A 26,305-nucleotide genomic window follows, 5' to 3' on the forward strand; every position below is an offset into this window, starting at 1 on the left:
GTTTTATAAAACTTTTTCAATCTTGCTTAGAATAAATTCGTAATATTTTTCTGATTCTAAAGGTATATATGAACCCATGTTTTTTATGTCTGTTTGAGAAAATATTTAGGTCTAAAGTTTTTATTAAACCGAGGTTAAAAAAATAGATTTTTTCAATAATTACTCAACAGAATTTTAAAAGTAAGGTGTCAAATTAAAGATCTTACTATTTTTGTTCATACTGGCCATTTTCTTCTTTTATTTTGTTGCGTTTAAGTACCTTAAAACCGACTTAATTATTTTTTTAAAAAACTTAAATTACTTAAAAAATAAGAGGTCTACAAAAAAACCGATTGCATATCTGAATTCTATGAAAAATTTTACATCTACTACTTACTAAAAGAACCGGCTAGCTATCTTAAATAAAAAGCAAAAAAGTTGATACAACTTCTTTCTGTGTTTATTCACCAGATTTAATTTATATAGGAATGATAATACTTAAAATTGTTATCCTTATTGTTTTGTAACTTCAAATTTTTTGTTGCTTAGTAATAACTTGATTTAATTAAATCAATGCTCTATTTTTACGTGTCCGATGTTTTTAAGAGGCTTTGTCCGTGTTAAAATAAAAAAGATAAATCCATGGTTATCAAATCTAATATGTATATGAGTATGTACTTACATCCAGATAAGGCACTAAACCGATTTACAAGAGTTAAGGTAGAAAACTGACCCTTCAATTCTTATAAAAAAAAATGACGTCACACTGGCCTACCATTTGTCAATCAAAATGTATTCTGGCCTGCCATTGGTAATTTGCCATCATTATTGGTATTAGCCTATCATTGGTGATTTGTATTGTATGACGTCATTTTTTATAGGCACTATAAAGAGCTTTTTCCGTGAGAAAATATGCATCCATTCCAGGACCCTTGAAAGCTTCCTAAATCGGTTCAGTGGTTTGCAGACAAACAAAATACATCTTATTACTTTAACGAAGAAACCTGAGGTGAATTCTAAAAAAAAACTTTTGCCTCGCTTAAATCAGTTTGCCTCACTAAAATTATCCCCTCTAAATTTTTAGCGAGCCTCACTGATTTTAGTGTGGCAAAGGTTTTTTAAGAATTCACCTGACTTTTAACTGCAGATTTAATCTAATAACTAAAGCTAAACTGATCAATGAAAGTCCAAGTGAAGAGAGATTAACCTAATCATCCAACTCTTGTTCATTTCTGCTTATGTAGACAAATTTGCTTCTAACACTCCTTTCTTACAGATACCATGTTACAAAAAAATATATTTGATTGGTCTATAACTTATTATTCTGTTAATCCTTTGGTAAATGAAAGAGTGGCGCAATTTTTGTCTTGCAAACTTAACACATGAAATTGCAATAACCATTCACCAAGTGACCACCCTGATGGGAGATTTTATTAGAAAAAAGGTTTTAAATAAAAAAAAGTTATGGCTGATAAAATCTACTTATAACAAAATCTTTGTATTAGATCCTGTACCACTAACTAAATATTACAGACAACCAACACTGCACGACCTTTGTCTGTAAGTCAGAACATTGCTTTAGAATTAGTTCCTTATAATAAAATAATGCAAACCATATCTAACTTAGTTCTAAAATAAAGTAAATCTAAAGTCTAAAGTTTTATAAAATATTGAATTAATTTGAATTGGTTTTGCCTTTTATTTACACCCATTTCCAATCTTTTATTTACCTAAATAAAACCATAAAAAATGCAGGGACTTTGGGCTGTTAATTACACTAGTCCTAAAAGTTTTATAATAACGTCTTATTATTCGTTGGCCTAACAGCATTCATGACGTTAATTGTATTTTGATTGATTGGTTCATTGAGTGTCCAAATGTTTCAACCTTTAATTGTAATATACAAAAAGGGTATTTTTGTGTATCATCAATGGGGATGAACATCAATTTATCGGCAATTTTTCACTTTAGATCCCTGAAAAAATGGAAAAAGGCAAATTATAATGATGAGCGGCGCAGCAATGTTAATCTATAATACAAAGTAGCTTGATGTCTGTCTGTCCGTCCGTCCGTCCGACTGTCCGTCCGTCCGTCTGAAGCTTAAGATCTCGGTAACCACTGAACTGATCGGATTCTACTCTTCAGGGAATATAACTACTGTTCCTGTGGTGGTGGTTTTAGGCTATTTTTTTGGAGGGTGGAACACCCCCAACCCCCCCAAAACAAAAAAATCCCCTCCCATTTTTTTACGAATTTTGCGAATTCGTTATTTAATTGCAAAAAAATTTTCCTGCTGGGTAGGTGCGAAAATTTGCGATCCGTTCTACTGGGTAAGTAATAGAAGATGTAATTATACCTCTTGTGGCAAAGCCCCTAGAGGCTAGGGGCGAAGCCGCTAGTTTGATAAATAGTAGTAGATTATCATACAGAAAGGATAGATTCTTAGTCAGCTTATTATTTGAAATTGATAAGTTAAGATTATGAACAGTATTTCAATATCAAAATATAGAATATATAAAATTTGTTGAAGCATAAAGAATAAAGATTATCTTACATTGCCCTATCTTTTGTTTTAGAAATAACTGTTTTCAAAGGAGAAACTTTTCTTTTTTAAAAGTGGCAAAACATAAATTTTGGTTTGAAAATGTGCATGGTTCTTGGTGACCTTTCAATGCAGCTGAAAAGAATTTATAGGCCTTTACCAGCACAGCTTCTCTAAGATTCGAAGTTATATTGTCCCCGTCTGTAAGTTTTATGTAGCTAACTGAGATTTTTCGCTGGCTTCGAAAATTACTAATATTCAATGGATTGGAACCGGTTATCAGTCACACTGAAAACTCATGTATTGCGTCATAATACAGACAATTTTTCACGAATATTAAATTAAAAATAGTGAAATTAATATCCTTTTTGTTAGCCCGGTTAGTTTTATTGTTATGATTTTTTATTTTAATATCCGCGGAAAGCTGTCTATAATACGATGCGATGAATAACTATTCAAATATACTTTTTATCAATGAGCATCTACAATATAACTTACATCGGTAATGCTCTACTAGAAATAGAATTTAAATAAAATTTTGGGATTTATTGACAGTTTTGTATGACACAACCCAAATCTGCCTGATTTGTTGAACCCTGCCATACTTGTCATACTCGCCATATTTGGTCATATTTACCAAAGATATTTTAGGCAAGTTTGCCTACAAACTTTAAACTTTTCAATGGAATGTGCTTGTTTGTTTAGATTAAATCAATAATATCCTTGGAAAAATTATAATATGAAATATATTATAAATATGAAAGGTCAAACGTGAAAAATATAAGAAGGAGGGTGGCCAACATATCGCCGAACGTGTTTGAAAGATATTTATAATTTCTGTCTGATATTGTTTTATATTTTATTCTTAAATGCCTACATAGCACAAAATATGGGGACCTATGCATTATAGAATTGAATATGTTTTTTTTATAAAATAAAGAGTAAACAAACATTCATTTTAAATGGAAAAAAAAACAATAAACTTTATACTCAGATTTACAGAAATTACATTATAGATAATTAGTAACAAGTAGTGTTTGTTAGGGTCTGCAAGTTTGAGTGTTTAGGCGAATGTCTGTTAATACGGACAAGTCCTGTTTTATAAAGTTGTTACACTTCTACAAAAATATCCAACTTTTTTGATAATCTTTGCTGGTAAGGGCTGGGCAGGGTTATAAATAATAATAAGAGTAAAAAAGAAAACACGCCTGGAAAGAATCGCTGAATATCAGGGATAAAATGCTGTTTTTGAGATCTTTTGTAATTTTTGAAAAGAAAAGAATATTAGGAAAAATTGTTATATGATTTATTAGATAAAAAGTGTACTGTTGAATTTGTTTATTATTTTCTATAAGGAAAAAATTAGTATTGAGATTGAAGCTATTTTCTCATTGTTCGTCTGTCCGTCCATCAGTTTTATTAAAAATTAAATGATTAATATTCACTGGATAAAAACCGGTTCTCTGCCATACTGAAAAATCATGTATAGCATCGCATTCCAAACTATTTTCCATGTGTATTAAAATAAGACTATTACCAGTTTTGTTAGCCTGTGACTTCGGCCACTCGGGACTACCAATGGGCAATTAATTCAATTTAAGAGTTTTCGCTGAAAGACCATGAAATCCAGATTTATCCAGAAAATATAAACTAAATTTTAAAGGGTGTGTTAATAAGATTTAGAAAACTATAAAATTTGAAAAAAGTTCCAAGAAAAAAAACTTTAATTTGAAAATTAGATTACCAGCACATTAGACTGACGTAACCATTCTGTATTTAATTACTAGAAAAATCTCCCTGGAACCCGTTCAACCACCTCCCCCCCCCCCATAGCCCTATAACCCTAAATTTTAATGGTTCTTAGAGTGTTTATTACACAAATATCACAATAAAGTTTTTATCTATGAAATGATATTTTCTGGAGAAAAAAAATTGTTAAAACCAGCCACATCATAACAAATTAAGTTTATTGATACTCGTCTGCTATATTCAAAACTAAAAAGTAAGTTAGCGGCATTTGATGCGCTAGTACCCAAAGTCAGTCAGAACCTGTTAAATTCTTGCACATTCCCTTTAAGCCAGTACCCAAAGTCTGAGACTCCTAAAAATTGAATATTCGATCCATTGTCCCCTCCCTTACTCCCTAGTTATTTGAGTAAATTGTTTGATATTAATAAGCATTGCTAGGAATGTTTTCATACTTGTTTCTTGATAACTTTATCTACTTATTTGAAAGGACAAAATCATACTCCGTAAAATTAGGTGGACATAATACTTGAGGAAAATGTATGTCTAAATTAAAATTACGTGGTTTTGCTCGTGTACTTTATTAATAGCATATTTTGCGGAGAGAGAGGGGACATTGGACAGTAAATTACACTCGTACTCAAAGTTTTATAATCCTTAAAAATATGGAAACTTATATTAAATTCTGATTTGTTATAACAAAAATATAAATAAAAATACAAATAAATATCTTTTCTCGTATTCATTCGAATCCGGTGGATAGGAACCGGTTCTCATCCATAAGGAAAAAACTATGTCTAGCATCGTATTATATCCAGCTTTCTACGAATATAAAAATGTACAATCATAAGATTAAAACCAGTTTTCGGGGCTAAAAAAACTGGTTTTAATCTTATAATTGTACATTCTATATCCGCGGAAAGCTGTTTATAATACGATGCGAGAAAAAACTATTAATATATTCTTGATTTATATCTACTAAACCATTGCTCTATAAATCACTTTCAGATCCATGATTTTTGAGCTACGTCATATTTATGGTTGTTGTCATATTAGTTTTATACGGTTCCTAAAAAAATGAAAAAAAATGTTTTTTACAGGTGGTGTTCCCGTGCTTTTATCCCCCGGCATCCACAGTTTTCCATTCAAGCTCGGCCTTCCTCTGGGACTACCATCAACCTTCCTTGGCAAGCATGGGTGGGTCCAGTACTACTGTAAGACTGCGCTTAGGTAACTTTTTTTCATTTTATACCGAGGCGGCTAGTGAATCCAGTACTTTCATCCTCTTATTAAAAATTTTTAGAGAAATAATGAAAATAATTAATAGTGTCTCACGGGGTACTATCTCTAAGGGGATATTCTAACCTTTACTTAACCTAACCGTATGCCGTTTTGGAACAAATAATTGTACTATTATTTATTTGGCCACGGTTGGCCGAAGGCCCATTGAAACTATTAGGGGAATAATGCTTTAATTTTAATTTTTTTGTGGACAAAGATAAAAAAAATATAAGAATACTAATACCTACACAACTTAGATACAATAAAAAAAAGATTATCTTCGTGCTAATAAAAAAAATCATAATAGCTTAAATTTTGTTTTTGCCTAATTTTCCTCAAAGATAAACATCCATTTTTTGATAACGCAGCTATTTAATAACTAGGGTATGTCCGTTTCTATGGCTCTTATGCATACCGATATACTACTACTTTATGAGTTCAATACACTTAAATTACCTAATTTTATTACCTACTATAGGGTCCTTTTAATTTAAACTAAATAACAATGTATTGTTCTTTTATCAATTTGTCCTATACTATACTTCTTATGAAGACAAATGTTCTTGTAAGTATTTATCTATTTTTGCATGCATCTGTTTGGTTGTCCAATTTTTGGCACTTAACGGAAAAAAATGCAAATATTACCAAATTAGCAAATAAAAATAAACTGTGCAAATTTTCTTGGAATGTCAGGTTGGCCAAATATTTTGAAAACCTGTAAATTTCTTTGGCTAGATACATTGGGTGATTATTGTGTTTTGGAAGGGTTAATTTGGATACATTTTGTTCAAACAAGGAAGATAACATCCATAAAAAGTGAAACAATTAGAGTAAGAGATCTACGTAAATGGCAAGAAAAAGATAGTATAACATACATTTGTAACAATATAATAATTAATATTGTAATAATAATTTGTATAGTAAGTTTTGTTCATATGAATCTTAACACTAAATTTCAACCATTTATCTTTTATAACAGCTGAGAAAACAAATATTTCAAAGCTTTACTGATAGACAAAAATAGTTTAAGCAAACGTTAGTAAAAAAAATCATCGTTCTAGCTTAAATACCAGAATTAAGGAAAAATCACATTTTATGTATAGAAATTGTATGCACTCTTGGGTATTACAGACAAACTGACGGACCATATACGCAGTGGAGTAGATGTTAATTGGTTAACAGGGTGTTCATGAAATATTTTAGCCGTCTATCTTCCTTCTATAGAGGCATAATAAATCCATTTTTTGAACAAAAAAATAAATGACCATAAGAGCATTTATTAAAATCATTAAGTCGACATAAACCCTTGAAAATGCACATCGAGGACTACCAACAAATTAAACAGGGCTCAGTGTCCTAATTATAGTAATCCATTCATGTAACTAACTGTTCTTTATGAGTTGATGATTTGGATATTTTACAAAAGTAAATAAGACATTTTTAATGTCTGTTTACAGATATTTTTAAAAAGAATTGCTAAAATTGATATTTTAACAATGGTGATTATTATTAATTTAGCTTTATAATTTATTAGGCAAATGTATAGTAAAAATAAACTATAGAAAATTAAGGTTACCTTAACAAAAATTGCTTTACAAACTTTTTAAAATTTCAAAGCATGAATGCTTGTGGCGAAGCCAGTATAACCAATGATATGAATAACTTTAGAATTGCTGTACTTTACTAAAATTGTGCATTTCTTAATGTTCAATAGCTAGGAAAATTTTAATGATTTTTTATGCATAGTAATTCACAAGGTAAATAGCTGGTCACCACCCCTCCATGTTAACCAAGAAGTATTGTATTGACATACAATTTGTTTTGGCTTTGGTCGCCTATTTGGCTTCTAGGGTCACTTAAATTTTAGTTTTAGAATCAAAAAGGTTTGTTTTTTGGAGGGTTATTTTAGGGACGATTTCTCTTGTGATGGTGTTCTCTCCAAAATAGTTGTAAACCTTGCCAGGACCTATGAGAAGTTGATTGTAAAAGAGAACCATATAGGTTCAGCGGTTAGTGAGATCTTTTGACACAAACAGACATCCTGTTACTTTTATATAAGGATTAAACAGTTCTAATAGTATTCTTTTTACATGGGCAATTTGAATGAATAAAAGTTGTAATTTGTTATAGGAGTGCCATTTTTTCAAATTACACCATTGACTACTCTTTATGTCGTCTAGGTTACATTAAAAAGTGGTCTCGGCTGACATATTTTTATCGCAACTATATTTTATGAAAATTTATCCAGTAATAGCACAAAATTGTTAACAGGTTCCATTTCTAATGTCAAAATTATAACGCTTCAAAATTGACTTTTCCTTGTTTTTTTTTCGATGGAGGGTTAGTTAAAGGTAATTCAGATGTAATACAAATATTTTTTAAATGCTCATTTATCTATAACTATATTTTTAACCCATACTTCAATATTAAGATAAGATAAGATTTTATTTCCTCTAAGGTGCATATAATTAGGGCGAGTTACTAATAAAGTTTTACAATTTTTTAACTATAGGTTTCTTCCTGAAAAAGATTGCATGTTAATTACCCTTACCTTACCGGCCTTGTTACTCCGCTTGGGTGGAGCTTAGGCCACTGACGATCTTCCTCCATCCACGTCTATCCATAGCTGCGGTTTCAGCATCTGCAAAACCTCCTATCTCCTTCTCGGTCTCTCTTCTCCATGTATTTTTCGGTCTGCCTCTCTTTCGCTGGCCTTGGGGGTTCCATACTAGAGAGTATTTTGTGATGTCGTTGTTATCCTTCCTAAGGGTATGTCCCAGCCACCTAAACTTTTTCTGTTTGATTTGAACTGACATTTTATCCTGGTTTGTTTTTTTCCATAGTTCTTGGTTGCTTATTTTATTTGGCCAGAATATTTTCAGTATTTTTCTTAAACATTTATTGACAAAAACTTGTATCTTGTCTCCTAGATTCTTGTTTAAAAACCAGGTCTCTGAGCCATACAACAATACTGATTTAACATTTGAGTTAAAGATTTTTAGCTTTGTTTTTAACCTTATAGTATTTGAGGTCCATATTTTGTTTAATTGAGAAAAGGCAGCCCTGGCTTTGTTTATCCTAGAATTTATATCTTCTTCAGTGCCTCCAGTGGGAGTTACTACACTTCCAAGATAAGTAAATTTGTCTACTTCTTCAATTGGTTCTTCATCTATTTTAACGGCACGAGTAGACTTTGTATTTAGTTTCATCAGCTTTGTTTTAGCTACATTTATATGTAAACCTACTTTGGAAGAATTTTCTGCTATTTTTGATGTTTTCTCTTGCATTTGAGCCTGGGTGTGTGAAAGCAACGCTAGGTCATCAGCAAAATCGAGGTCTTCAAGCTTATTAGTGATTTGCCACTGTATGCCAGTTTTCTGGTTATCACTCTGTTTCATAATCCAGTCAATTATTAGTAAAAATAAAAAGGGTGAGAGCAGGCAACCTTGTCTCACTCCAGTCAAAATTTGAAAGAAAGAACTTAGCCTCCCCTTATAGAGGACTTGTCCACCAGAGTCTTGATACATCTGTTTAATAAGATTAATAATTTTACTTGGTATTCCATAATGTGCCATAATTTTCCATAATGAACCTCTGTCTATCGAATCAAAGGCTTTTGAGTAGTCTATGAAGTTCACATAGATTTGAGAGTTTAACTCCATAGATTGTTCTAGGATTATTCTAAGGGTAGATATTTGATCAGTACAGGATTTGTTTGACCTAAAACCAGCTTGATTGTTTCTAAGAAGCTTATCCACTGTGTCTTTCATTCTATTTAAGATTATTCTGCTTAGAACCTTTCCTGGGATCGATAATAGCATGATTCCTCTATAACTGTCACATTTAGAGAGGTCACCTTTTTTTGCAAGTATTGTTATAAACCCATTTTTCCAGTCATCTGGAAATGTTTCATTTGACCAAATCTTGTGTATAATTGGAAAAAGAATTTCTGCTGATAGATTTACATCTGCTTTAAGTATTTCTGCTGTAATGTTGTCTGGTCCTGCTGCTTTGTTGTTTTTTAGGCCTTTAATTGCTGACTTAATCTCCTCTATAGTAGGTGCGCTGCAGTTTATGTCCAGGTTTGTTTCAGCTGGAGTTATAATGGCAGGATTTGCTGGAGCTGGACGGTTGAGAAGGGCACTAAAATGTTCAACCCATCTAGCTTCTGTGTCTTTGTCATTGTCTATTAGTTTTCCATCTTTGTCTCTTATGTGTTTGCTTGAAGTTTGATTTGTTTTGCCACAGAGCTTCTTTGTAGTCATATATAGTTCTCTGAGGTTGTTTTTCTTCATTGCTTTTTCAGCTTCGTTTGCTAGGTTTTCTGTATATCTTCTCTTATCTCTACGTACTGACTTTTTTATCTCCTTATTGTATTTTCTATATTCTTCATTTAATGTTTGTTTGTCAATTTCATTTGCACTTAGTATATTTTCTTTGATTTTTCTTCTCTCTTCTATGAGAAGTAGAGACTCTTCTGAAATCCAGGGTTTGATCTCATAAGATAAAGGTCCTAGTATATCTTTGCTAGTTTTATTGATAACTTCCTTGATTTTGTTCCAGGGTTCATTTATGTCAGATTCATCAATTTGGATGTTTCCTACGTCATCATTTAGAGCTTCAAATCTGTTTCTCAATGTCAGTATGAATTGTTGCTTTATGTTTTCATTTTGTAGCTTCCTAGTGTCGTATTTTATCCTAGTTTGGGTGGGTTTTTGAATCCTCTTTAGTTTAAGCTGGAGTTTGGCTGTTACCAGATAGTGGTCAGTATCTGCATCAGCACCTCTTCTGGCTTTGACATCTAGAAGTGTATTTCTAAATTTTTTACTGATGCATATGTGGTCGATTTGGTTCTTAGTCCTTTCATCTGGTGATATCCAGGTAGCCTTGTGGATATCTTTGTGGGGAAAGATAGTTCCCCCAATGACCATATCCTGCCTAGTGCAAAAGTCAACTAAGCGTTCTCCATTGTCATTTCTGGTCCCTAAGCCTTCTCTACCCATGACTTGTTCAATACCAGTATTATCAGCGCCTACTTTAGCATTAAGGTCGCCAATTAACATACTGATGTCTTTAGAGTTCTTATTTTTTGTAGTAATATTATCAAGTTGATCATAGAAGTCATCTTTATCTTCAGCTGTAGCATCGTTTGTTGGAGCATAAGCAAGAATTATCTTGAGTTTTATCCTCTTTTGTTGTGTTCTGAAGGTTGCCTCTAGTATCCTATGTCCATGGGGAGTCCATGAAATAAGAGATTTTGAGGCAGCATTTGAAAGAAGTAGTCCTACGCCATGTGTATGTACTTTTTGTTGAGTTTGAAATCCTGAATACAGCAATTTCTGGCCTGATTGGAGCTTATGTTCTCCAGAGTTATCCCATCTAACTTCAGATAACCCCAATATCTCGAGATTATATCTTGACATTTCTCTGGACACATTTTCAAGCTTTCCTGCTTGGTAGAGTGTTCTTATATTCCAAGTGCCTAATTTAAGTATCCTGTGTGAACTGAGTATCATCCGCCTGTCTGGTCCAAGTGTGGTTTCCCAGCCAGACATCATAGGCCGTGCATTTGCAAGCTCCTCAGCAGCAGGATTTGATGTTGTTTGGAGACCAGCTTGTCTCCTTGTGTGTGTAGTGTAGATCGTCTGTGTTTCTGTAACATGAGTTTTTTTTCTGGAATAGGGTTGTCAGCCCTATGTCTAACCCCCAACCTGGAGGACCAGGGACTACTCTCAGTCAGGATCTTCATCATAAACCTCTCCAGCACGGTAGAACCCCCTGGCACAGCTTCATGTTTCATTAGACCACGGTCCGGGTGCGCTGCGTGGAAGCGGTAGTCCTCGTCACCTGCATGTTAATTAAGATACTAGATTTCTTCCTGAAAGAGATTGCAGGCAAGATAATAAATAAATTATTACATTATACAGTGAATAATAATTCATTAAATTGTAATTTATTAGCAATTTTAAGATCCTGTAGTACATTTACTATTTATGTACCTAGCTCAGGGTTGTAGTGAACTTCTCCTTCCCCGTTCACCTACATTTTACATTTTACAATACAATTTTATTATATAATTGAACACTGAGCAAGCTGTGAAGCGAGTGGATGGCTTAACCCCGGCCGGGGTTGTTGAACCGCAGTTCTTCGCGGCGCTTACCAAATCGTTTCATAGCTTTTTAGAAATAGTTGTAACAAATTATTTTAGTTACATATTGACATATATAAACACATATATAAGACTACTATACTACGGTATGCTGAATATACCATCTAACAATCATTCCACTAGAATCCATACGGGGTTTCCAAAAATAAGACCAGTACAATTATGTTACCGGTGCCATGGAAGTTAGCCATGTTTTTTTTCCCGTTATAGACCGCGACTCCCACCGACCTAACGTTCCCGGATTAAAAGATTATAAGAAATGAGTAATTTAAAATCCTGTGGGATTCCAATCCCACACTTCTTTGATACCTGTAATTCATTTCCCAACCCGTCACCATATTCCTACATCCCTGATGGCGATTATTAAATAAGAATAAATTTGCATATTTGAGTTTTTTGTTGGGTAAAAACTGGAGGGCTTGATGGATTTTAGCCACATTTAAACATTTAACATTGAACATTGCAATAACAAGGAATACATATGCACGGTAGGCGCGCATATGTACCTAGTATGTTAAGTAAAACTTAAATAAAACCAAGTAAAAACTAAACAAAATATAAAAATTTAAGATTTTTAGAAAAGAACTGATTTTATTTGGATTTTTGTCAGACGTTACAGGTGGCGATGTACTTAGGTATCCTAAGTTGATCGTGTATTCAATATTGGCTAAGCTAGTTGTAGAGTGGCTTTGCAGCTTTGAAGTTAAAAATCTTGTTAAGTTTGATATTAAGGAATTGTTTTTGCTAGATTCAATTCAAGAATTTAAGAAGGCTAAAAATCATTTTTAGAAACACATCAGTTTACTAGCATTGTTCTTCAAGTGAAGGTTCTTTTTGTAAAGATTTATGAGACGTTAAGATGTTAAGACGTTAAGACGTTGAGACCTAAGGAGAGAGAGGTAAAAAGAGTTGGAGAAAGAGAAAGAGAGGGATGGCAGGTTTGGTGTCCGAGTGGCTGCGCACCCGAGTTCTGACCGCGGCAGTCGGTCCCTGGAATAACTTATCTGAGCGTTTAACAAACGCTTCCTTGTTGGCAGAGTTCTACCTCTGGGAGGTTTCAATTGAGGATGTTGTTTACCTCGAAATGCTTAGGATTTATGACGAGATTAATGAGCTGCGCTCATTTATCTTTGTCAGACAACCCCGTAGCTTGACAGGCTGCCTGTCCGGGTTGCGATCTTTGCGGCGCACGCAAGCCGCCGTTCCTATCATCGAGGAACGGCTCATGGCGTGCGCGGAAAGATGCGCTCAGACTCTTAGTGGGCGGCGTCGGTCACCTTACCTGCCGGAGATTGTTGACGCTAATGAGGACTGAATGACTGAGTGATCTGATTTGGGGAGGAACTGACCGACGGTATGGCTGGTTGTGAATGGAGAGAGGAGTGTGAGAAGAGGAGAGTGGGCAACAGACTAAAGACTATGAGACTGAGTGATGGATTTAATTTTGGTTGAACCCTATGATATTGATGCCTAATTTTTGTAGTGAATGAATGTACACGTGAAATAGTATGTATCAACCAATCGTTTACATATTTAGATGAGTCTGCTAGAGCCACCCAGCTCCAACGCTTATTAACCTGTAACTGCAGCAACATATAAAATAAATAAATAAAGAATCGAGTTAGATTTGTTTGTAATGATTGTTGTAATAAATATTCTCTCCAATTTAATGGATTAATTTTATGTCAACAACCCTACTGCTGTTGCAGTTATCAGTAACCTGTATCGCTGTGTCCCAACTTCACACCTAAGCTTAATACTCAATGACTTAACAACTTAATAACGTCAACGCTGCTCTATAATAGGATGTGTCCGTGCGTTCGAATATAAGACTTCACGGCCTCAACAAAAAACTATAAATGGATGACAATGAAATTGGTGAAATTATGAGTGATGGGAAAAAAGAGATTTTGGTGAAAATTAATGATGTATGATGAATATAATGAGTATGAAAAACATAGTTAAATTTGAAGTTAGAATGTTAGAATGCAAGAATTTGGTGTAGTTTTGTAGAAAGCACTATATACCCCCCTCCCCCCCCTCCTTACCTACCCGGGTGAGAGTTCGGATCTTACAGATCCTATTTTTGGATTTTTGAGTATAGGACATGGATAAATAAAAATATTAATATTAATAGAACACTTACCATTTTTAAGTTTGTTTGTTATAGGTACCTATGTAAAATCTATTTGGTTAAGAAAGTGAGTAAAACATTTTCTATTGAATTCTTTTTCATTTACTATTTGCTTTATATTATTTGGGAGACTGTTGAAAATTGTGGGAAAAGAATGAAGGGGTGAATTTAGTAAAAAAGTTCTATTTACTCCATTTGCATATGCAAAGTTGTTTACATTTCTTGTATTATACCTGTGGCGATCACGGGAGATTTCCCAGGTATTATTAAAAATTTCTGGCTGTAAGCCATGTAGGTACCTATACATAAATTTACAGACGTTAAATTTTATTAATAGATTAATGGGCAATATCCCATTACTTTTAAAATATTCTGCTGTGTGTGCTCTGCTAGGTAAGTTTTCTATTATTCTTACTGCCGCCTTCTGTATCTTCAAAATGGGATCTAAAAGATAGGCTGGACAGGCTGTGAACAGAAGGCAGCAGTATTCCACACTAGATTTAATATAGCTTGTATATAAAAACTTTAAGTGTTTCTTATCAAGCAAATGGCGCATGACACGCATAGAGTAAATAATCTTTGAAATTTTTGCATGTACTTTTTTAAGGTGATAAGAAAACTTTAATTTTGTATCCAAGCTAATTCCTAAGTGCTTTACAAAACCCTCATTATTATCATCTACAAGGTTTAACTTTGTGATTTTTTCAGGGATGCTTTCACCTACGTTGTTCATGTCTATGAAGACATTAAATTCCGTTTTTAATTGAATTTCTTCAGGGGTAAGATTTTCTCTGGGGGAAGTAAAGACCATAACTTTGGTCTTGAGGGGATGGATTAAGAGTTCATTTGCGTTATACCAGGCGGTCAGCTTGGGGATGGTTACTTTTGCGAGTTCAATCAATTCCGCTAATGAGTTCCTTTCCATGAAGGTTAGGGCATCATCAGCAAAAAGATTAATAAAGACTTCTGGGCTGCAATTTGCAAGGTCATTTATGAAGATCAAAAACAATATTGGGCCAAGAACTGACCCCTGTAATACGCCTATGATAATCTCTTCCAACGTAGATGAAAACAACCCCTTTAAAAACACCTTTTGACGTCTATTGCTATAATAAGAACGGAACCATTGTAATGGTAATCCCCTTATCCCTGCATTCCTTAACTTTTCAAACAACAAATTCCTAGGGATCATGTCGAAACACTTCCGTATGTCCAAAAATATGGACATACAGGAATTGTTTCGACCTAGACACTGAGTGATCATATTTGAGAGATCAAGGACATTATGGTAAGTTGAGATGTTTTTCCTAAATCCAAACTGTCTGCAGTTAAAAAAGTTTTTTTCATCCAAAAAATTTACCAAGCTATCGCATACGTACTTTTCCAGGGGCTTGCTTAGGTTATCAATCAATGAAATACCACGGTGGTTATCCATTTGATTGAGTGAACCTGATTTGTGAAGGACAAGAATTTTGCTTACTTTCATACCGTCAGGAAAGACGCCAGATTGGAGGGAAAGGTTATAGACGTGGCAAAGGGGGTGTGCGATAACATCCGCACAGCGAGAAATTAAAAACATGCTGACATCATTGATGTCTGTGGACCTTTTGGGCCTGATGTTCCTAATCAAATTTATTACTTTAAAAGGGTAAAGGGGTTCAAAAAAGATTGAGTCTTGAATGGGAGGAGGTAAAAATTCTGCAAAGTTTTTTTCTGTTGTTGGGATCTCAGGTTTAAGGGAGGTTCCAATCTGACTAAAATAGGAATTGAATTCGTTAGCGATAGCTTGGTCACCCTCAACTTTCCTATCCCCGACCTCTAAATATGAACACTCAGCACTCTTTTGATCAAATCCTAGCATATCTTTTAAACAACGCCATAACTTTTTACTATCTCTGCCGCAATTTCTTATACTTGACCTATAGTATTCTAGTTTTGCACGGCGTACATTCCTATTATAAGAGTTTCTATAAGAGTTATACAACAGCTCACTTTCCCTTGTTCTTTCCCTAAGAAAATTGTCGTGGAGGGTATGTTTATGTTCCCTCATTCTCAAGAGGTACTCGTTCATGAAGGGCTGCTGGGGCTGGACCCTAGAATTTTTTTTGACTTTTACAATGGGGCATGAGATGTTATATAACTCAAGAAACTTAGCTATGAAATTACTATAGGCAACGTTGACGTCGTTTTGGTTAAGTACGTTTGACCAATCGGTACTGAAAAGTGCGTCATTTAGTGAATTAATGTTATCATCGCCTAGCAATCTTTTTTCATAAGTATCTGGTTTTTTTGGTTTTTTGTTAGCATTAATTCTATATGCATTTATCAGCAACAAGTGATCACTTATTTGTGATGTTAGGACACAAGACAACATGAGATTTGGAATAAAATTACCAACGCCGAAAATGTCAATCAATGTTGAAGTGTTTTTTGTGATCCTGGTGGCCTTGGTGATTGTATTCAAAATGCCGTTGAAATTTAGCGACTCTAGCAGACGCATACTAGGGCTGTTGTTTTCATTAATCCTGAACAAGTCAAGATTAATGTCTCCAACAATAAAGAACGGTAGGTTGAGTGACATAATCCTATCCAGTAATTCAAGGTACATTTCAAAAAATTCATCAAGTTCGGCACTACTTTGATTAGGGGGTCTATAGGTGTTCAACACTAAGAATTTAAATCCATTAAACGAACATTTGAGACAGATAGATTCACATATACGTTCTTTGAAGGAGATATTGTCAAACATTCTTACTACTTTATAATGTTTTTGCACTAGTAATCCCACCCCTCCCCCCCTTTGTGTTTTTCTAAGGTTGACATGCCAGTTGTAGCCTTCAATATTATACACGTCAAAATTTGCATTGGAATTTGCCCAGAGTTCTTGACACACAAGAACGCTGGGCCGTATTCCTTTGCAATTAAAATTATCTATACACGCCACAAATTCATCAAATTTAGAGTTTATCGATTGACAGTTTAAAGAAAATAAAATTATCAGTTGTTCTCTAAAAGATTTCAATTTTGTTATTGCTTCATTTTCCGACATGTATTGACAATTAATACCAAATTCTTCATTAAATCCATCAAAATGTTGGCCATATATAGGGTTTAGGAGGTCTAGTGTAGGGTTAAGATTTAAATTAGCAGGTACCTGTTCATTTAATCCATTAGGGAGGCTTGTAGGGTACTGGTGTGGAGTCTAAGTTTATCGCAGGAGGATTAGCACGTATATCAACCAGTGGGAACGACTGAAAAACAATATATATCAGCATACATAAAACATGAATATATTTACAATAGTAATAATAGTGAGATAGATAAAACATTTAGTTAGGAGGTGATGTGCCTCCGCTCTTTACTCTTTCCCCCCCCCCCCCGTGGTATTAGTTAGATACAAAAAAATCTTTTAATCAATATTTTTATCTAAAAGTTGGCATAGGGGGTAGGTAGGTAAATAGAGTTAAATTCTTTTTAGTTATCGTTTTTTAATCTTTGACAGACGATGACATTATGACATTATATGACAAGAAAAATAAAATAAACGGATTAATTTTAGTAATTAATCAATAATCATTCATAATAAGGACAGTAAGTATTTGTTAACTGCAAGAAAGTACTATCTAATCATTTTATCTTACTGTCGTTGGTTTTCTTTGCAGTTCTTGCAGGCATAGATTTCAGCGGTGGTAGCGGCTGCTGTTTAGGTGGATCCGCTTCTGGCTCTCTGGCTGCTGGGCGGGCTGCTGCTACGCTGGGTGCAGTTGTTGGAGCTGGCATCTGCTCGGCTGTGTTCTCATCCTCGGCCTCAGGGACATCGGCGGCTGCCGTGTCAGAGGTGGTTGCGGACTCCAAGGGAGGGAACTCATCCATGTTGGCAGCGTTGGGAGGAGGTTCAAAGTTATCCTCGAAATCATCCTCTGTGATGAGGGGATTGCAGAACTTGGAGTTAGGGAAGAATGATCCTCTGTCTGCATAGGGCACGCTGTTGTATTTGATCAGGGGGGGCTCCATTGATGTGCTGAACAGGTTCTCAGTGCCAGGTATTGGTCTTGTCATGCCGATTAAAGTGTCGGCAAATGGGTTCAGAACTTTTTGCCATCTGGTTCCTGTCTTGATTTGAAAACCCACAGTTTCCCCCATTATTTTGGTACGGGAGATCAGCTTTGTTGAATGTAAAAATGTCTGGACGTTTTTATTCAAACGTGTTGTGTCATATTGCATTTTTATCATTCTACCTGGGAAATAGGGTGCAGGGGACACACTCTGGCTGGCAGTCTTGTACTGGTTCAACTTAGCTGTATATTCCTCGAGGACAGGGCGCTTGGATATCATTACCGCTTGGAGGTGGACGCGGGAATGAAACCTGAAGATGGCCTGTGGGACTTCCTTCTTCTTGGGGTTAAACGGCAAATGATGCGCGTACTCGATGACGTCCCCCCAGTACTGGGGGACGAAATCGAGTAGGCCGTTACGGTGGGCTATTTTCAGTGAGGGCAGAATGAGTGCGTTGTATATCGACAGCATGGTGATCTTCTCTCGGCTGTGGGGCGACTGGAAATTCGTCACCCTCAGGGACCACGCCCTACTACGCTGCTCCCTGCAGGAGTTCTGAAAAAACGAATAGCGTTTAAAATTGTCATCGTTTTTTGCTTGACATTCGAACTTACTCTGGAGGACCGCAATACTATCCTTAATCGCTTTTAAAGTTTCTGCCGATATTTGGGCATCCTTAAAATTGTCAATTTGCTCAAGAACAGAGATTTTATCACTAAGTTCGGAGAATTGTTTTTTTACCGCATCTATTTCTTTTTTATGGCTAGAAATTGTGTTAAAAACTTCCTCATGTCTTACCTTGGCTTTATTTTTATCGTATTCCTCAAACTTTTTGTCGAAAATCACTTCCATTCTTTCCCAAAATGCGGGAGATGATTGTTCCGGCAACATTTTCAAGCGAGTGAAGCCGTGTGGCTAAGATGGCGGTGATTTCGAGTTCAATTAGCCAATAGGAAGCGAGGAAAAATTGATGACTGCCAATAGCGTGATTTGTTGTGGACGCTACTTGCTTACTAGCCAATGAGAGAGCGACACTGGTTTGGCCCTCGTGTGATGTGGCCAAGTTTTAAAAAAGAAATAGATAAAAGATTTTGCGGATTTTTATTTCACTTGATTAGGCGATTATTCACAAGGATAGTATTAACGGTTTTACACCGGCGATTTTGCCTAGACGGCGGTGTAAAATATGGTGCCAAAACTATATACGAGTTTGCCCTTGGCTACCATATCTTCCCAGTACCAACACGCGGAGGGACCACGGGCGTGGGGTAAAGGGGAATTAGTAAAGAGCGGGGGGTGTGCTGTACAGACTAGTACATACACATGGGCTAGAGAGAGAGAGATGTTGTTCGCTCCACGCTCTGTCAGCTATGTCAGCTATCCACGCTCCACGCTATGTCAGCTATGAGAGCAACATAGTTGTAAACCTTCTCTAGACCTATACGATCGAAAAGTATCGTAAGTCTACAATTTCATTCAAGGATGAATAGAGTAATTGGACAAAGTGTCTCAAAAATCAGCCATGTGACGTCATAAAAATGAGGGAGATGAGAGTAGAAGTGGGGAAGAAAACCCCTAAAAAAAAGATAATCCATCATAATTATGACGTCACATGGCTGATTGTTGATACACTTTGTCCATTTTGTACACTTTACTGAATAGAGGTAGCCAGTAAATTTCTTTGGACGAGAGGAGTAAATATTAATTTATCAGCTATTGTCCCACCCCCTCCCTTCTTGACACAATTCTCTGAAAATATGCAAATCACAATTCACTAAAAATTCGCAAAGAAAAAAGAATAATGGTAATCATTTATTTCACAACATTTTTTATGCAAAAAAAATTGTTAAGAAGGAAAAAACTGACAATAGAAGCGGGAAGTTAGTTTAAGTTTTGCTTATGGTCAACATCAGCAGATTTTATTAATATGTACTTCAATCATGGAGGGATTGGACACTTGTCTGTAGATTATTATAATACCCAAAGTCTTGTAAACACGCTAACTCATGCGTTGGCTTAGAACTTTGTATTCTTCATTAAATCTTTATTGTTTGATTCAAACTAGTGTCCACAATTTTCAACCAATAATTTTAATGTACAGAAGGTTTCTTTGTTATTCATCCTTGAGAATGTTCATTAATTTATCGTCTTTTTTTATCCTTTAAGATTCCTATTTTAGACTAATATAGTTTTGAATTTTAGTTTTTCTGGGGGTTTATTCTATTTTTATTATTCCCCCCTCCTATTTGAATACAAAGCCCCTAGAGGCTGGAGGCAAAGCTGCTAAAAGGTTAATAGGATAAAAGAACAAAAAAGTAAAGTAAAGTATGATAACCTTAAAGTTTCAGTTACGTGGTTAGTTGATCAAATATTTATTGTTGCATCCAAAATCAAGGACAATTTCATCCATGTGTTGCGCTTCAATAAATTCACTGTGTTTTATATTGTCCTTTAGAATTCAGTATTTTTTTTGCTGTATTTGTGATTAAAGAATAATTTTTTTGCTGTGTTTTGATTTAATAGATTAATTTAATGATCGAAAATAAATTACTCAATAACTTACAATTAAAATATTATGAACAAGAAGTTAAGTGAATAAATTTTATTTTAGTTTTAATACAAACAAAAGCCATGTGATGGTCATTAAAACTCATTGTATCTGGTAAAGGGTGTCAAAATACAAAAAATCATTTTAGGCATGGTCGGACAGAATAGATGTGTTTGTTATATCATTTACATGGGAGTAGAAAAAGAAATTTAATTCTTAAATCAACTGAAAATCATTCGAGAAGAAGTTTAACTACCAATTTTATAAACAAGAGAAAGAGGGTTATAGAGTAGCTACGTTAAAAAAAATATGTTAGATATTGGTGGTTTTAATATTTGCAAGGGTTATAATTCTTTTTTCTTCGAGTGATAATTTTATTGTTTTATATTACAATCGCAGCTTCTATACATAAAATGATCAAATACATTGTCTAGAATGGATTTTGTTATTAAAGGCAAAGGTGTTGACGCCCTTAAAGGCCACTAAGGGTACTTGAATTTTTGAAGTAATTAATAAAAATGTATATTTTTCAGGGAAGCTAGTGGCTTGAGTCACAAGAACCAACAAGTTTTCATTGTAATGAATCCAATTGATTTGAATATGGAACCAGCAATTCTAGCTGTAAGTATAATACTTAATAAAAAAAAACAATCAGTGGGTCATTAAATCCCCAACATTTTATTTTCAATATAAATATTTTCGAGGCTTTTTCAGCTCTTACCTAACCTGACCTAACCAGAAATACGGTTTCTGGTATAAGTGAAATTGCATAATTGTTAGACATAGAGTACCCCTCAATGACTTTTTTCGGTCTGTCTGTATGATTTATAAAGTTTTGAAAGCTATTTGTCCAACCCAAGGCTACGTTATCAAACTGACATCTTTGTACAGACCAAATATATATATTAAAAATAAGGTTTTTTATTCTCAATCGTCCTGTAAAAGTATTAAAACATGTCCTAATTATTTTTTTGGTATTAATTTTCTTTTTGTTTCAGCAACCTTTCCACTGTGAGATTGAACACAAGCTCGGGTTGACCTGCATGACAACTGGAAAGGTCACCTGTAGAGTCAGGTAGGATTATCTATCTACCTGTATATCTATCTATCCACCTGTATATCTATCTATCTGTATATCTATCTATCCACCTGTATATCTATCTATCTGTATATCTGTCTATCTAACTATCTGTATTACCTGCATGAAAACTGGAAAGGTCACCTGTAGAGCAGGTATGATTATCTATCTTTCTATCTATCTATTTACCTGTATATCTATCTATCTTTCTACCTGTATATCTATTTATCTATATATCTGTATATCCATCCATCTATCTATCTATGTATCTATCTATCTAGATTGGACCGAGGAGGGTATGTACCTGGTGAAGCTATAAATATTTGGGCAACCATAGATAACCAGAGCAAAGTCACCATCAAAGGAACAAGGGCATCACTCACAGAGGTACGATAACATTTTCTTATTTGTTGCTTTAACAAATATGGATTTTGATTGGTTGGCTCATTAAGTTGAGTGTTTAAATGTTTTAACCACTAATTTTAATCTACAGAAGGGGTAATTTTGTGTATTATCATTGGGAATGTACATCAATTTATCGGCCATTATCTTTTCCCTGTAGATCCTAAGTTCCCCATTAATTTTTTTTAAAAGGGGGTTTGCTTTTCGTTTGTTTGTTAATAAATTTAGGGAAGGATAGGTTATTTTATATTGGGTAGTGGGAAATATATTTATTTTTTTTTTTAAGTGAGGGGGTTTTAAATTTATTGTTAGTCTGTGGTTTTTTATATATATTTGAAAAAAATCTTTTCACCGATAATTTATCTTGATATATTCCCAGATATTATAGATTGAGTTTTTGTTCAAAATATTAAGGATGGCCAAAATAAAGATACATAGATAATAAATACTCCAAGGTTTATAGGCTTTTAATGTACTTCAATTTCAGTAATTCACTTAGATGCCACACACACATATATATATTTTAAGTGTTCAAGCAGTACAGTTAATAAAAAAAAGCTGAAGGGCAATAATATTCATCAAAGTATGAGTTCCAGAAAATGATAATAATTGAGTGGATAATTAATTTTAACAACATATTATTTAATTTCTATATTCTATGAACAATAAATTTATAGTATAGATGTATAACCAGACAACTAACTGGATCCAAATGGTGAGGACCTTTTTTCTTCTGCTAGTAAATTACTTTCTGCAATTTTGTAGCGACTTGGCTGTGTTGATACTCCCGACGCTATTTGTTGACTTTCAAAGACCCAATTGAAAGTTGGTACAGGGTCCTTGGGAAGGGGACATACAGTTATTTAACCCCTTCTCCCTCTAGTATTTGACTAATTGGCTATTTATAATATTGATAAAATGAGCTGTTTAATGTGAATACCATACATTAAGCTAAAAGGTATAATTTGAAAGTAATAGGACATGAGGCTATTGTGGTGCAACTACAAAACAACTTAGTTTGGTATTTTATTCTCGATATTTTCTTTAAGTAGTTTTTTAGACATAAAGCTTCTTTATAATATAAGCTGTTAAAAACAACCTAATAAAAAAAATGCAAGAATATAGAATAGAATGATTAAATTATATTTGAATAAGCCTACAAAATCTGCTGTTAAATATAAGTATAAATACATTTTAGTTCAGTGTTAAAATACGATTTCAAGAAAATTGCATTGTAAACAATTTATTTCAAATAAAAAGTTTTTTTAGCTTTTAAGGTAAAATATGACCAAAACTCACAGAAAGAGCTTTACCAGATAATTTAAATATAAAAAGAGTTTCTAAATCTTAATTTTGTTAAATCTTTATTGAAGACAATTTAGTACACAGTGCTTTCAATTTGACTGTTATAAAAGCAAATTTGCCAAGAATATCTAGAAAATGAAATGTCAAATAATTCCTTTATACATGTAAATTCTCAAAGTGTATTTTAAAATAATGTAAATATTGATGCATTAGTAAACACTAAATGCGGTTTCCTTTAAGAAAAATGGCACAGCTCTATAATAAACCCTAATAATTCTTCAATATATTCTTAACAAGGGGACAGTCTCATAGTTGATGAAGCTGTTACAGACTTTTATTGTCTAAACATAATAATATAGCCTGTTTGGGGCAAGAGCATTTCCCCTACTATTACTGGCGATAGAAAATCACAAATAGACCACAAACAGTCTTTTTGAAAAAAAATGCTTGCTTTTAGGTTAAGTAAGGTAGAAGAGCCAAGCATGGATAATATCCTATAAGGAAAGGGCAAAAAAGCTTTTTAAAAATGTGGTTTTTAAAACACCATAATAACAAACAAATTCTACATTTATCTTCCTCTCCTAATATTTACAAACTATCAAAGGCAGTATTCAACACACAAGAACTTTTGAAGAGATTTTTTCATCCATCTATAGATTATGATAACAGCAATGGTTAATTTGGTCCTAGGACAAACGCAGGAGTCCCAAACGTCGGTGTGGAAACTTAACCTAACCTATTTTAGACTTAGGTTTTTAAATGCCTAACCCCTGCGGGGGGGTCTTATTTGTATATTTATATCTTAACCTAACCTAACCTGTATAGAAATACTTAATTATATTAATATTTTAACACTCCAGCGATTGTCCAGTCCGTCGTTTGGGACTCCTGCGTTTGTCCTGGAACCGTCAATTTTCCTAACATCTGGCTTTATGCTGAAGTAAACTGTGATATTAAATAAAAATCCACCATGAAACCAGGCCCAAAAATGCTGTGTCCAAATTCTACCCATCACACATCTCAAACATAAGAATCAAATACTTACAGATTTATAAATTCCTTAAATCAATAGTTTATGTTTTTAGATTTGAAAAAATTTATCATTAAAAATGTATGCAATAAATGTAGGATGAAAACACTAACTTTTAAAAATTAGATTGCGAAAAATCTAGGAAGCAATCTTTTCCCCTGCGACTTTTTATCACTTTCATTTCATAGAAACCGGTTTTTAACCGTAATGAAAAGTAATATCTCGTATAATTTTATAGAAATTATCATCGTAACAACTGATTAAAACCCCCAACTAGAAATAATAATTTTATTGCATATTGTTGGATTGATCGGGAGGGGAAAAATGCACATTATACAAATATGAAATGAATTCAATTACAAAGTAGTTAATTCTATTTTACCATTATTGCCAAAAATGCATTTGGAAAGGCAGTGTTTATTCGAAACCGTCAATTTTGTGAAGAAGGAAATTGTAATGGAGCTACGGTATTGTTAGAGTGTGTTATTAAGTTCGTCTGTTTCTCTGTCAAACCCTGTTTTTTAATAGCGAAGCTTTTCTATGAATAGATTCGGTCCGTCCTTACGTCCGTCCTTCTAGGACAGTTAACTCTTTTCGTTAATTTAAGTAGGTTATAATTGTCATATAGATTTTAAACTTTGCATGATGTTTCCTATAACAATTAAATACGGTTTAAAAGCGGATCAACTCGTTACCAGAAAGTCTGTTCATCCATTTAAAATATGCTGATTTTTTACTTTTTTGACAACAAATTTTTGGTATGTAATAATCATCCTATTCATCTGATTTTTTGAATACTGATTCCTATTACAACAAGGTACAGTGTTATAAGCGGAGTATCTATATAATCAAGTCCTAAAAATGTAAGTATGTCCTTAAACAGTATAATTATTTCAGCAGTTTTGCAACAAATTTAGTAACAATTTTGTTAAGACTTATGCATTAATATTCTGCTTATTCAGGCAGATGTTCGTTTGTCCTTCCTTGAATTAGCCTAATTCTTGAGGCTATATATTCAACAGAAGATCTTAACACCCAAACAAACACCCTGTAACTTAGATGATAGTATATAGGATAATTAGGCTATTTTGTTCTACACTACATTATATGAAACCAATTCTTTTATGATTAAGATAAATTTTCCATATGTGGTATATTATTTTGCGAAAAGGTTTTTAATACCTAGTAAACCCAATAAACGTTTGCTTTTGTGAAACCAAAAGTTTATCATTTTATTAGCCTATTCAACAAACCGAATAGGTTTTTAAGTTTTGATTATATCAAGTTTTAAAGTAATATTGCAAAATTTTGCGCGAAGCGAAACGAATATTTCAACATTTTCTGACACCTAAATAGACAATAGAATTAACATAGTATTCTTATATAATAGTTACTGGATGTCTGTGTGTAACGAGAAAGATTTATAACCGCTGAACCGATATGGTTTTCCTTTCAGCCTCTCATTTGTTTTAAATTTTTCTTCTTTAAGCTTAAAGTCCACTAGATTAAAAAAAATCCGGGGGGGGGGGTTTCTAGAGGCGATTTCTCTCAGTAAGGAGGTGGTACCCTCCTCAAAATGGTTAAAACTTTCCAAGGCCTATGAGAAGGTACCCTGTAAAGGAGAACCATAACCAACAGTAATCCTGTTATAAATAAGGATTATTGTTGCACATTTTCATATTAGTTTATAACATTAGTACCTCCTTTTTTTCTCCTAAACAAGTTATCATTTTTTACAATATTTTTTGTTTAGACTATCCAGTACATAACCAAGAACAAAATAATGGAAACTGAATCAAGAGAATTAGCTGCTGTTAGCAGAGGAAAGGTAATGATAAAGATTTATCTGTCGTCTATTATGTAATTATGTAAATTTTTATCTCGTATTCATTCGAAACCGATTAATATCTGGTGGATTAGTGCCTGTTCTCATCCATACAAAAAAATGTGTCTAGCATCGCGTATTATATCCAGTTTTCTACGAAAATAAAAATATAAGTACAATCATAAGTTTCAAACCAGTTTTTTAGCCTGT

General features: G+C 33.8%; 2 protein-coding genes across 2 annotated transcripts in view; one reads left to right on the forward strand and one right to left on the reverse strand.

The window, feature by feature from the left end:
* Vdup1 (arrestin family protein Vdup1) overlaps nt 1–26,305 on the forward strand; it is a 200,718-nt gene that overhangs the window by 168,596 nt on the left and 5,817 nt on the right. Inside the window, exons 3-7 of the mRNA XM_080150764.1 lie at nt 5,368–5,497; nt 20,989–21,076; nt 21,454–21,530; nt 21,815–21,920; nt 26,024–26,098. Coding sequence (XP_080006890.1) covers nt 5,368–5,497; nt 20,989–21,076; nt 21,454–21,530; nt 21,815–21,920; nt 26,024–26,098 — 476 coding nt within the window. The remainder of the gene's footprint in view (nt 1–5,367; nt 5,498–20,988; nt 21,077–21,453; nt 21,531–21,814; nt 21,921–26,023; nt 26,099–26,305) is intronic.
* Nucleotides 16,810–17,896, reverse strand: LOC145312797 (uncharacterized). The gene is made up of 2 exons (XM_080152032.1): nt 17,493–17,896; nt 16,810–17,102 (listed from the first exon to the last, which is right to left on the reverse strand). The coding sequence occupies exons 1-2, from the start codon at nt 17,863–17,865 to the stop codon at nt 17,086–17,088; spliced, it is 390 nt and encodes a 129-aa protein (XP_080008158.1). The 5' UTR covers nt 17,866–17,896; the 3' UTR covers nt 16,810–17,085.

This window comes from Acartia tonsa, chromosome 2 (genome assembly GCF_053477335.1).
Source record: "Acartia tonsa isolate MP-2025a chromosome 2, ASM5347733v1, whole genome shotgun sequence".
Taxonomy (NCBI): Eukaryota; Metazoa; Arthropoda; class Copepoda; order Calanoida; family Acartiidae; genus Acartia; species Acartia tonsa.